At 45.5% G+C, this 12,500-nt stretch overlaps 1 protein-coding gene across 1 annotated transcript in view; it reads right to left on the bottom strand.

The window, feature by feature from the left end:
• Positions 1–12,500, bottom strand: part of rasa3 (RAS p21 protein activator 3) — a 119,621-nt gene that overhangs the window by 6,676 nt on the left and 100,445 nt on the right. The window contains exons 16-19 of the mRNA XM_055930319.1: positions 8,426–8,581; positions 5,702–5,775; positions 3,837–3,943; positions 3,382–3,464 (exon numbers count right to left, since the gene is read on the bottom strand). Of these exons, the coding sequence (XP_055786294.1) occupies positions 3,382–3,464; positions 3,837–3,943; positions 5,702–5,775; positions 8,426–8,581 (420 nt within the window). The remainder of the gene's footprint in view (positions 1–3,381; positions 3,465–3,836; positions 3,944–5,701; positions 5,776–8,425; positions 8,582–12,500) is intronic.

The following is a 12,500-nucleotide window of genomic DNA, read 5'->3' as shown; positions in this document are numbered from 1 at the left end:
TTAATCTGTAGAACCCATTAATCTGTAGAACCCATTAATCTGTATAACCCATTAATCTGTAGAACCCATTAATTAATCTGTAGAACCCATTAACCTGTAGAGCCCATTAATCTGTAGAACCCATTAATCTGTAGAGCCCATTAATCTGTAGAACCCATTAATCTGTAGAGCCCATTAATTAATCTGTAGAACCCATTAACCTGTAGAGCCCATTAATCTGTAGAACCCATTAATCTGTAGAGCCCATTAATCTGTAGAACCCATTAATCTGTAGAACCCATTAATCTGTAGAGCCCATTAATCTGTAGAACCCATTAATCTGTAGAACCCATTAATCTGTAGAACCCATTAATCTGTAGAGCCCATTAATCTGTAGAGCCCATTAATCTGTAGAACCCATTAATCTGTAGAACCCATTAACCTGTAGAGCCCATTAATCTGTAGAACCCATTAACCTGTAGAACCCATTAATCTGTAGAACCCATTAATCTGTAGAACCCATTAACCTGTAGAGCCCATTAATCTGTAGAGACCATTAATCTGTAGAACCCATTAATCTGTAGAACCCATTGTTCTTTATGGTTGTCTGGGGTCTGGGGTCCGCTCACCAACCAATAATTCACTAAATGGGAAACCCAATCGAGACTCTGCATGCAGAACTCTGCCAAAATATCAAATAAACACCAAATAATGCATGCAGAGCAGAATCAGGCCGATACCCGCTAATTATCAACATCCAGAAAAGAGCTGTTAAATTCTACAACCACCTAAAAGGAAGTGATTCCCAAACCTTCCATAACAAAGCCATCACCTACAGAGAGATGAACCTGGAGAAGAGTCCCCTAAGCAAGCTGGTCCTAGGGCTCTGTTCACAAACACAAACACACCCCACAGAGCCCCAGGACAGCAACACGATTAGACCCAACCAAATCATGAGAACTAAAAGATAATTACTTGACACACTGGAAAGACTCAACCAAAGAACAGAGCAAATTGGAATGTTATTTGTCCCTAAACAGAGAGTATACAGTGGCAGAATACCTGACCACTGTGACTGACCCAAATTTAAGGAAAGCTTTGACTATGTACAGACTCAGTGAGCATAGCCTTGCTATTGAGAAAGGCCGCCGTAGGCAGACCTGGCTCTCAAGAGAAGACAGGCTATGTGCACACTGCCCACAAAATGAGGTGGAAACTGAGCTGCACTTCCTAACCTCCTGCCCAATGTATGACCATATTAGAGACACATATTTCCCTCAGATTACACAGATCCACAACGAATTAGAAAACAAATCAGACTTTGGTAAACTCCCATATCTACTGGGTGAAACACCACAGTGTGACATCACAGCAGCAAGATCTGTGGCCTGTTGCCATGACAATGGGGAAACCAGTGGAACACAAACAACATTGTAAATACCACCAATATTTATCTGTTTATTTTATATATTTATCTGTTATTTATCTTCCCCTACTATTCATACTGCAACTATTTACACGTGATAAAATTATTGAAATGTCTATATTAAAAAAATTAAAAAATTTTTTTATGTGCAATATTTATTTATTGTTAAATTCTAATAGTTTGTTGTTGATGTTGTTTGTGTCTTTTCACTTTTGTTTATTGTTTATTTCACTTTCTTTGGAAATGTAAATACATGTTTTCCCATGCCAATAGAGGCCCACTGAATTGAGAGGAGGCCCACTGAATTGAGAGGAGGCCCCCTGAATTGAGAGGAGGCCCCCTGAATTGAGAGGAGGCCCACTGAATTGAGAGGAGGCCCACTGAATTGAGAGGAGGCCCACTGAATTGAGAGGAGGCCCACTGAAGGCCCACTGAATTGAGAGGAGGCCCACTGAATTGAGAGGAGGCCCACTAAAGGCCCCCTGAATTGAGAGGAGGCCCACTGAATTGAGAGGAGGCCCACTGAATTGAGAGGAGGCCCCCTGAATTGAGAGGAGGCCCACTGAATTGAGAGGAGGCCCACTGAATTGAGAGGAGGCCCACTGAATTGAGAGGAGGCCCCCTGAATTGAGAGGAGGCCCACTGAATTGAGAGGAGGCCCCCTGAATTGAGAGGAGGCCCACTGAATTGAGAGGAGGCCCCCTGAATTGAGAGGAGGCCCACTGAATTGAGAGGAGGCCCCCTGAATTGAGAGGAGGCCCACTGAATTGAGAGGAGGCCCACTGAATTGAGAGGAGGCCCACTGAATTGAGAGGAGGCCCACTGAAGGCCCACTGAATTGAGAGGAGGCCCACTGAATTGAGAGGAGGCCCACTGAATTGAGAGGAGGCCCACTGAATTGAGAGGAGAGTACACAGTCATTAGCCCTCTCTGGGTTTGATTACCTGGAACATCCAGGGGGACATCTAGGGGAGGAGGAGGAGGGAGAGAGGGACATGTTACAACCAGCAGTGTATAAACCTTCCTCAGGTCTCTGTCTCTAACTCCTGCAGTTGGTGTTTGGTAGGTGGTGTTTGGCAGTTGGTGTTTGGTAGCTGGTGTTTGGCAGTTGGTGTTTGGTAGGTGGTGTTTGGTAGGTGGTGTTTGGCAGTTGGTGTTTGGTAGTTGGTGTTTGGCAGTTGGTGTTTGGTAGCTGGTGTTTGGCAGTTGGTGTTTGGTAGGTGGTGTTTGGTAGGTGGTGTTTGGCAGTTGGTGTTTGGTAGTTGGTGTTTGGCAGTTGGTGTTTGGTAGGTGGTGTTTGGTAGCTGGTGTTTGGCAGTTGGTGTTTGGTAGGTGGTGTTTGGTAGGTGGTGTTTGGCAGTTGGTGTTTGGTAGTTGGTGTTTGGCAGTTGGTGTTTGGTAGGTGGTGTTTGGTAGGTGGTGTTTGGCAGTTGGTGTTTGGTAGTTGGTGTTTGGCAGTTGGTGTTTGGTAGGTGGTGTTTGGTAGGTGGTGTTTGGCAGTTGGTGTTTGGTAGCTGGTGTTTGGCAGTTGGTGTTTGGCAGTTGGTGTTTGGTAGCTGGTGTTTGGCAGTTGGTGTTTGGTAGGTGGTGTTTGGTAGGTGGTGTTTGGCAGTTGGTGTTTGGTAGTTGGTGTTTGGCAGTTGGTGTTTGGCAGTTGGTGTTTGGTAGTTGGTGTTTGGCAGTTGGTGTTTGGCAGTTGGTGTTTGGCAGTTGGTGTTTGGTAGTTGGTGTTTGGCAGTTGGTGTTTGGCAGTTGGTGTTTGGCAGTTGGTGTTTGGTCGTTGGTGTTTGGTAGTTGGTGTTTGGCAGTTGGTGTTTGGCAGTTGGTGTTTGGCAGTTGGTGTTTGGCAGTTGGTGTTTGGTAGTTGGTGTTTGGCAGTTGATGTTTGGCAGCTGGTGTTTGGTAGTTGGTGTTTGGTAGTTGGTGTTTTGGCAGTTGGTGTTTGGCAGTTGATGTTTGGCGGTTTGTATTCTTACGTTCTTCATCTTGAATGACTCTTCCTCCAGTCTCTCTACAGCCAGGATGTTCTCTATAGGGATTCTGCAGAGAGCGCCCTCACCTGGAGAAAACAAGGTACTGCATCAGACACCAGAACAAACAGCTGTGTGTCTGTGTGTGTGTGTGTGTGTGTGTGCTCTGTGTCTGTGTGTGTGTGTGCTCTGTGTCTCTGTGTGTGTGTGTGTGTGTGTGTGTGTGTGTGTGTGTGTGTGTGTGTGTGTGTGTGTGTGTGTGTGTGTGTGTGTGTGTGTGTGTGTGTGTGTGTGTGTGTGTGTGTGTGTGTGTGTGTGTGTGCATACTGGAGAACAGTAGGCTGGATACACCTGGAAAAGATTCAATTAAAGACAACAACACACTGAGCACACTGACAGACCAGACATAGAACCAGCTCTGACAACCCGTAGACGAGCCCCCACAAACCCTCAGTCTTTACCTTTGGTTTTGTGGTAGGTAAACTCGTGGTTAGTGAGGCGAAACCATCTCTTCTTGAAGTTCTTCATCCCAAAACGTTTCCTCCCCTGGGCTCTCTTGATCATGAACCTGGAGAGAGGAAGGAAACGAGTGACTGACTGAAGGAGGGAGAGATCGACAGGAGAGATAATCAGACAGAGATAATCAGACAGAGATAATCAGACAGAGATGATCAGACAGAGATAATCAGACAGAGATAATCAGACAGAGATAATCAGACAGAGATGATCAGACAGAGATGATCAGACAGAGATAATCAGACAGAGATAATCAGACAGAGATGATCAGAGAGATAATCAGACAGAGATAATCAGACAGAGATAATCAGACAGAGATAATCAGACAGAGATGATCAGACAGAGATAATCAGACAGAGATAATCAGACAGAGACAATCAGACAGAGATAATCAGACAGAGATAATCAGACAGAGATGATCAGACAGAGATGATCAGACAGAGATGATCAGACAGAGATGATCAGACAGAGATAATCAGACAGAGATAATCAGACAGAGATGATCAGACAGAGACGATCAGACAGAGACGATCAGACAGAGATGTCTTCAGAGAAACAAACGAGGTGAAGGACAGAGAGTAGTGAGTCTGGGGCCTGATCCAATAGTACCGTAGAGATACCAGGTTATGTAGGTTCAGTAGTGAGTCTGGGGCCTGATCCAATACTACTGTAGAGATACCAGGTTATATAGGTTCAGTAGTGAGTCTGGGGCCTGATCCAATACTACTGTAGAGATACCAGGTTATGTAGGTTCAGTAGTGAGTCTGGGGCCTGATCCAATACTACTGTAGAGATACCAGGTTATATAGGTTCAGTAGTGAGTCTGGGGCCTGATCCAATACTACTGTAGATATACCAGGTTATATAGGTTCAGTAGTGAGTCTGGGATCTGATCCAATACTACTGTAGAGATACCAGGTTATATAGGTTCAGTAGTGAGTCTGGGGCCTGATCCAATACTACTGTAGAGATACCAGGTTATATAGGTTCAGTAGTGAGTCTGGGGCCTGATCCAATACTACTGTAGAGATACCAGGTTATATAGGTTCAGTAGTGAGTCTGGGGCCTGATCCAATACTACTGTAGAGATACCAGGTTATATAGGTTCAGTAGTGAGTCTGGGGCCTGATCCAATACTACTGTAGAGATACCAGGTTATATAGGTTCAGTAGTGAGACTGGGGCCTGATCCAATACTACTGTAGAGATACCAGGTTATATAGGTTCAGTAGTGAGTCTGGGGCCTGATCCAATACTACTGTAGAGATACCAGGTTATATAGGATCAGTAGTGATTAGTTCCATCTCTTACCCCTAACCCCCTCAGTGTTACCCCCTGTGTTCTCTCTCTTACCCCTAACCCCCTCAGTGTTACCCCCTGTGTTCTCTCTCTTACCCCTAACCCCCTCAGTGTTACCCCCTGTGTTCTCTCTCTTACCCCTAACCCCCTCAGTGTTACCCCCTGTGTTCTCTCTCTTACCCCTAACCCCCTCAGTGTTACCCCCTGTGTTCTCTCTCTTACCCCTAACCCCCTCAGTGTTACCCCCTGTGTTCTCTCTCTCTTACCCCTAACCCCCTCAGTGTTACCCCCTGTGTTCTCTCTATCTTACCCCTAACCCCCTCAGTGTTACCCCCTGTGTTCTCTCTCTCTTACCCCTAACCCCCTCAGTGTTACCCCCTGTGTTCTCTCTCTCTTACCCCCTCAGTGTTAGCCCCTGTGTTCTCTCTCTCTTACCCCCTCAGTGTTACCCCCTGTGTTCTCTCTCTTACCCCTAACCCCCTCAGTGTTACCCCCTGTGTTCTCTCTCTTACCCCTCTTTCAGCATGATTGGAGTCTCGATACTCTTCTGGTCCCATCTCCCTGACGACGAGATTAGGTCCAGGAACTACAGACAGACAAACAGAGGGCGCATCTCAAATTTACATTTGACATTTTAGTCATTTTAGTAGACTCTCTTATCCAGAACGACTTACAATAGCAATTAGGGTTACGTGCCTTGCTCAAGGGCACATCGGCAGATTTTTCACCTAGTCATCTCGGGGATTCGAACCAGTGACCTTTCAGGCTACTGGCCCAACGCTCTTAAATCGCTAGGCTACCTATGCCAAGTCACACCCTATTCACTATGTAGTGCACTACTTCTGACCAGAGCCTAGGCAACATCACCTCCGCCATGCTGACTCTCAACACGGGGGCCCCCCAGGGGTGTGTGCTTAGCCCCCTCCTGTAACCCCTGTTTACCCACAATTCTGCACGACTCCAACTCCATCATCAAATTTGCTTGACGACACGACGTTGGTAGGACCTGCTCACCGACAGCGATGAGACAGCCTATAGGGAGGAGGTCAAGATCCTCAAGGTCCTCGGTGTTCGACATCACTGAGGACGTCACACCGCCGTCGACATCGGCTACACGACCTCTTCTCCCTCAGGAGGCTACACGACCTCTTCTCCCTCAGGAGGCTACACGACCTCTTCTCCCTCAGGAGGCTACACGACCTCTTCTCCCTCAGGAGGCTACACGACCTCTGACCCCTCAGGAGGCTACACGACCTCTTCTCCCTCAGGAGGCTACACGACCTCTTCTCCCTCAGGAGGCTACACGACCTCTGACCCCTCAGGAGGCTACACGACCTCTTCTCCCTCAGGAGGCTACACGACCTCTTCTCCCTCAGGAGGCTACACGACCTCTTCTCCCTCAGGAGGCTACACGACCTCTGACCCTTCAGGAGGCTACACGACCTCTTCTCCCTCAGGAGGCTACACGACCTCTTCTCCCTCAGGAGGCTACACGACCTCTTCTCCCTCAGGAGGCTACACGACCTCTTCTCCCTCAGGAGGCTACACGACCTCTTCTCCCTCAGGAGGCTACACGACCTCTTCTCCCTCAGGAGGCTACACGACCTCTTCTCCCTCAGGAGGCTACACGACCTCTTCTCCCTCAGGAGGCTACACGACCTCTTCTCCCTCAGGAGGCTACACGACCTCTTCTCCCTCAGGAGGCTACACGACCTCTGACCCCTCAGGAGGCTACACGACCTCTTCTCCCTCAGGAGGCTACACGACCTCTTCTCCCTCAGGAGGCTACAACGACCTCTTCTCCCTCAGGAGGCTGAAACGATTTGGAAATGGCCACCGCAGATCCTTCGGGAAACTTTTACAGCTGCACCATCGAGAGCATCCTGACTGATTGTATCACCGTCTGGTATGGTAACTGCACCGCCCTCGACCCGGAAGGCCCTACAGAGAGTGGTGCGGACGGCCCAGCGCTGGGGGGTGAACTGGGGGTGAGCTGGGGGTGAACTCCCAGCCATCCAGGACGTACATGCCAGCCAGTGTCTGAAAAACTGCCAAAGACTCCAGCCAGCCGAGACATGGACTGCTCTCCATGCTCCTGTCCTGCAGGCGGGACCGGTGCATCAAGGTTCAGACAAACAGACTCCTAAACAGCTTCTATCCCCTGACCATAAGTCTGTTAAAATGGCTATCGACTTCCTCTCTCCCTCTCCCTCTCCCACAGACTATCCACCTTGACTGATCACCGGGGGCTGGTCAGTACCAGAACCTTAGACCTCTCATTCCGATCACCGGGAGCTGGTCAGTACCAGAACCTTAGACCTCTCATTCTGATCACCGGGGGCTGGTCAGTACCAGGACCTTAGACCTCTCATTCTGATCACTGGGGGCTGGTCAGTACCAGAACCTTAGACCTCTCATTCTGATCACTGGGGGCTGGTCAGTACCAGAACCTTAGACCTCTCATTCTGATCACTGGGGGCTGGTCAGTACCAGAACCTTAGACCTCTCATTCTGATCACTGGGGGCTGGTCAGTACCAGGACCTTAGAGCTCTCATTCTGATCACTGGGGGCTGGTCAGTACCAGAACCCTAGACCTCTCATTCTGATCCCTGGGGGCTGGTCAGTACCAGAACCTTAGACCTCTCATTCTGATCCCTGGGGGCTGGTCAGTACCAGAACCTTAGAGCCCTCATTCTGATCACTGGGGGCTGGTCAGTACCAGAACCTTAGAGCCCTCATTCTGATCCCTGGGGGGCTGGTCAGTACCAGAACCTTAGACCTCTCATTCTGATCCCTGGGGGCTGGTCAGTACCAGAACCTTAGAGCTCTCATTCTGATCACTGGGGGCTGGTCAGTACCAGAACCTTAGAGCTCTCATTCTGATCACTGGGGGGCTGGTCAGTACCAGAACCTTAGAGCTCTCATTCTGATCACTGGGGGGCTGGTCAGTACCAGAACCTTAGAGCTCTCATTCTGATCACTGGGGGGCTGGTCAGTACCAGAACCTTAGAGCTCTCATTCTGATCACTGGGGGCTGGTCAGTACCAGAACCTTAGACCTCTCATTCTGATCACTGGGGGCTGGTCAGTACCAGGACCTTAGAGCTCTCATTCTGATCCCTGGGGGCTGGTCAGTACCAGGACCTTAGAGCTCTCATTCTGATCCCTGGGGGTTGGTCAGTACCAGGACCTTAGAGCTCTCATTCTCCCAGCCACAGAGTAGATGAGAGACTCACGTTCTTCACGGCGTCGGCATACTTCTGCTCGTTGAAGTAATCGTAGAAGGCCGCCATGTAAGTCTCTTTAAAACTAGCCGACTTCGACTTGGCCAGGCTACCCAGTGTCTGGATGGTCTTGGAGATGAGGGTGAGGGTCCGAGACGTGGCGGGGTCCTGAGGAGGAGACGGACTAAGGTTAGTATACTACTGACACACAACGTACCAACACACTGTTAACCACAGTAGGGAGAATTCTGTATTAAACACTGTTAACCACAGTAGGGTGAATTCTGTATTACACACTGTTAACCACAGTAGGGAGAATTCTGTATTAAACACTGTGAACCACAGTAGGGGGAATTCTGTATTACACACTGTTAACCACAGTAGGGAGAATTCTGTATTAAACACTGCTAACCACAGTAGGGGGAATTCTGTATTAAACACTGCTAACCGCAGTAGGGTGAATTCTGTATTAAACACAGTAGGGTGAATTCTGTATTAAACACTGTTAACCACAGTAGGGTGAATTCTGTATTAACCACAGTAGGGGGAATTCTGTATTAAACACTGTTAACCACAGTAGGGGGAATTCTGTATTAAACACTGTGAACCACAGTAGGGGGAATTCTGTATTAAACACTGTTAACCACAGTAGGGGGAATTCTGTATTAAACACTGCTAACCACAGTAGGGTGAATTCTGTATTAAACACAGTAGGGTGAATTCTGTATTAAACACTGCTAACCACAGTAGGGTGAGTTCTGTATTAAACACTGTTAACCACAGTAGGGGGAATTCTGTATTAAACACAGTAGGGTGAATTCTGTATTATACACTGTTAACCACAGTAGGGTGAATTCTGTACTAAACACTGTTAACCACAGTAGGGGGAATTCTGTATTAAACACAGTAAGGGGAATTCTGTATTAAACACTGTTAACCACAGTAGGGTGAATTCTGTATTAAACACAGTAGGGTGAATTCTGTATTAAACACTGCTAACCACAGTAGGGTGAGTTCTGTATTAAACACTGTTAACCACAGTAGGGGGAATTCTGTATTAACCACAGTAGGGTGAATTCTGTATTAAACACTGTTAACCACAGTAGGGTGCATTCTGTACTAAACACTGTTAACCACAGTAGGGTGAATTCTGTATTAAACACTGTGAACCACAGTAGGGTGAATTCTGTATTACACACTGTTAACCACAGTAGGGGGAATTCTGTATTAAACACTGTTAACCACAGTAGGGTGAATTCTGTATTAAACACTGTGAACCACAGTAGGGGGAATTCTGTATTAAACACTGTTAACCACAGTAAGGGGAATTCTGTATTAAACACTGTTAACCACAGTAGGGTGAATTCTGTATTAAACACAGTAGGGTGAATTCTGTATTAAACACTGCTAACCACAGTAGGGTGAATTCTGTATTAAACACTGTTAACCACAGTAGGGGGAATTCTGTATTAACCACAGTAGGGTGAATTCTGTATTATACACTGTTAACCACAGTAGGGTGAATTCTGTACTAAACACTGTTAACCACAGTAGGGTGAATTCTGTATTAAACACTGTGAACCACAGTAGGGTGAATTCTGTATTAAACACTGTTAACCACAGTAGGGGGAATTCTGTATTATACACTGTTAACCACAGTAGGGTGAATTCTGTATTAAACACTGTTAACCACAGTAGGGTGAATTCTGTATTAAACACAGTAGGGTGAATTCTGTATTATACACTGTTAACCACAGTAGGGTGAATTCTGTACTAAACACTGTTAACCACAGTAGGGTGAATTCTGTATTAACCACAGTAGGGTGAATTCTGTATTATACACTGTGAACAACAGTAGGGTGAATTCTGTATTAAACACTGTTAACCACAGTAGGGTGAATTCTGTATTAAACACTGTGAACCACAGTAGGGTGAATTCTGTATTACACACTGTTAACCACAGTAGGGTGAATTCTGTATTACACACTGTTAACCACAGTAGGGTGAATTCTGTATTAAACACTGCTAACCACAGTAGGGTGAATTCTGTATTAACCACAGTAGGGTGAATTCTGTATTACACACTGTTAACCACAGTAGGGTGAATTCTGTATTACACACTGTTAACCACAGTAGGGTGAATTCTGTATTAAACACTGTTAACCACAGTAGGGTGAATTCTGTATGAACCACAGTAGGGTGAATTCTGTATTATACACTGTTAACCACAGTAGGGTGAATTCTGTATTATACACTGTTAACCACAGTAGGGTGAATTCTGTATTAACCACAGTAGGGTGAATTCTGTATTACACACTGTTAACCACAGTAGGGTGAATTCTGTATTAAACACTGTTAACCACAGTAGGGTGAATTCTGTATTAAACACTTTTAACCACAGTAGGGTGAATTCTGTATTAAACACTGTGAACCACAGTAGGGTGAATTCTGTATTAAACACTGTTAACCACAGTAGGGTGAATTCTGTATTAACCACAGTAGGGTGAGTTCTGTATTAAACACTGTGAACCACAGTAGGGGGAATTCTGTATTAACCACTGTGAACCACAGTAGGGTGAATTCTGTATTAAACACTGTTAACCACAGTAGGGTAATTCTGTATTAACCACAGTAGGGTGAATTCTGTATTAACCACTGTTAACCACAGTAGGGTGAATTCTGTATTAAACACTGTGAACCACAGTAGGGTGAATTCTGTATTAAACACTGTGAACCACAGTAGGGTGAATTCTGTATTAAACACTGTTAACCACAGTAGGGTGAATTCTGTATTAAACACTGTTAACCACAGTAGGGTGAATTCTGTATTAACCACAGTAGGGTGATTTCTGTATTAAACACTGTTAACCACAGTAAGGTGAATTCTGATTTAACCACTGTTAACCACAGTAGGGTGAATTCTGTAGTAACCACAGTAGGGTGATTTCTGTATTAAACACTGTTAACCACAGTAGGGTGAATTATGTATTAACCACAGTAGGGTGATTTCTGTATTAAACACTGTTAACCACAGTAGGGTGAATTCTGTATTAAACACTGTTAACCACAGTAGGGTGAATTCTGTATTAAACACTGTTAACCACAGTAGGGTAAATTCTGTATTAAACACTGTTAACCACAGTAGGGTGAATTCTGTATTAAACACTGTGAACCACAGTAGGGTGATTTCTGTATTAACCACTGTTAACCACAGTAGGGTGAATTCTGTATTAAACACTGTTAACCACAGTAGGGTGAATTCTGTATTAAACACTGTGAACCACAGTAGGGTGAATTCTGTATTAAACACTGTTAACCACAGTAGGGTGAATTCTGTATTAAACACTGTGAACCACAGTAGGGTGAATTCTGTATTACACACTGTTAACCACAGTAGGGTGAATTCTGTATTAAACACTGTTAACCACAGTAGGGGGAATTCTGTATTAAACACTGTGAACCACAGTAGGGTGAATTCTGTATTAACCACAGTAGGGTGAATTCTGTATTAACCACAGTAGGGTGAATTCTGTATTAAACACTGTTAACCACAGTAGGGTGAATTCTGTATTAAACACTGTTAACCACAGTAGGGTGATTTCTGTATTAAACACTGTGAACCACAGTAGGGTGAATTCTGTATTAAACACTGTTAACCACAGTAGGGTAAATTCTGTATTAAACACTGTTAACCACAGTAGGGTGAATTCTGTATTAACCACAGTAGGGTGAAATCTGTATTAAACACTGTGAACCACAGTAGGGTGAATTCTGTATTAAACACTGTTAACCACAGTAGGGTGAATTCTGTATTAAACACTGTTAACCACAGTAGGGTGAATTCTGTATTATACACTGTTAACCACAGTAGGGTGAATTCTGTATTAACCACAGTAGGGTGAATTCTGTATTAAACACTGTTAACCACAGTAGGGTGAATTCTGTATTAAACACTGTTAACCACAGTAGGGTGAATTCTGTATTAACCACTGTTAACCACAGTAGGGTGAATTCTGTATTAAACACTGTGAACCACAGTAGGGTGAATTCTGTATTAACCACAGTAGGGTGAATTCTGTATTAAACA

Source organism: Salvelinus fontinalis, chromosome 7 (assembly GCF_029448725.1).
Source record: "Salvelinus fontinalis isolate EN_2023a chromosome 7, ASM2944872v1, whole genome shotgun sequence".
Taxonomy (NCBI): Eukaryota; Metazoa; Chordata; class Actinopteri; order Salmoniformes; family Salmonidae; genus Salvelinus; species Salvelinus fontinalis.
The sequence above is the reverse complement of the archived record's forward strand: the minus strand, read 5'-3'. Positions and strand labels throughout refer to the sequence as shown.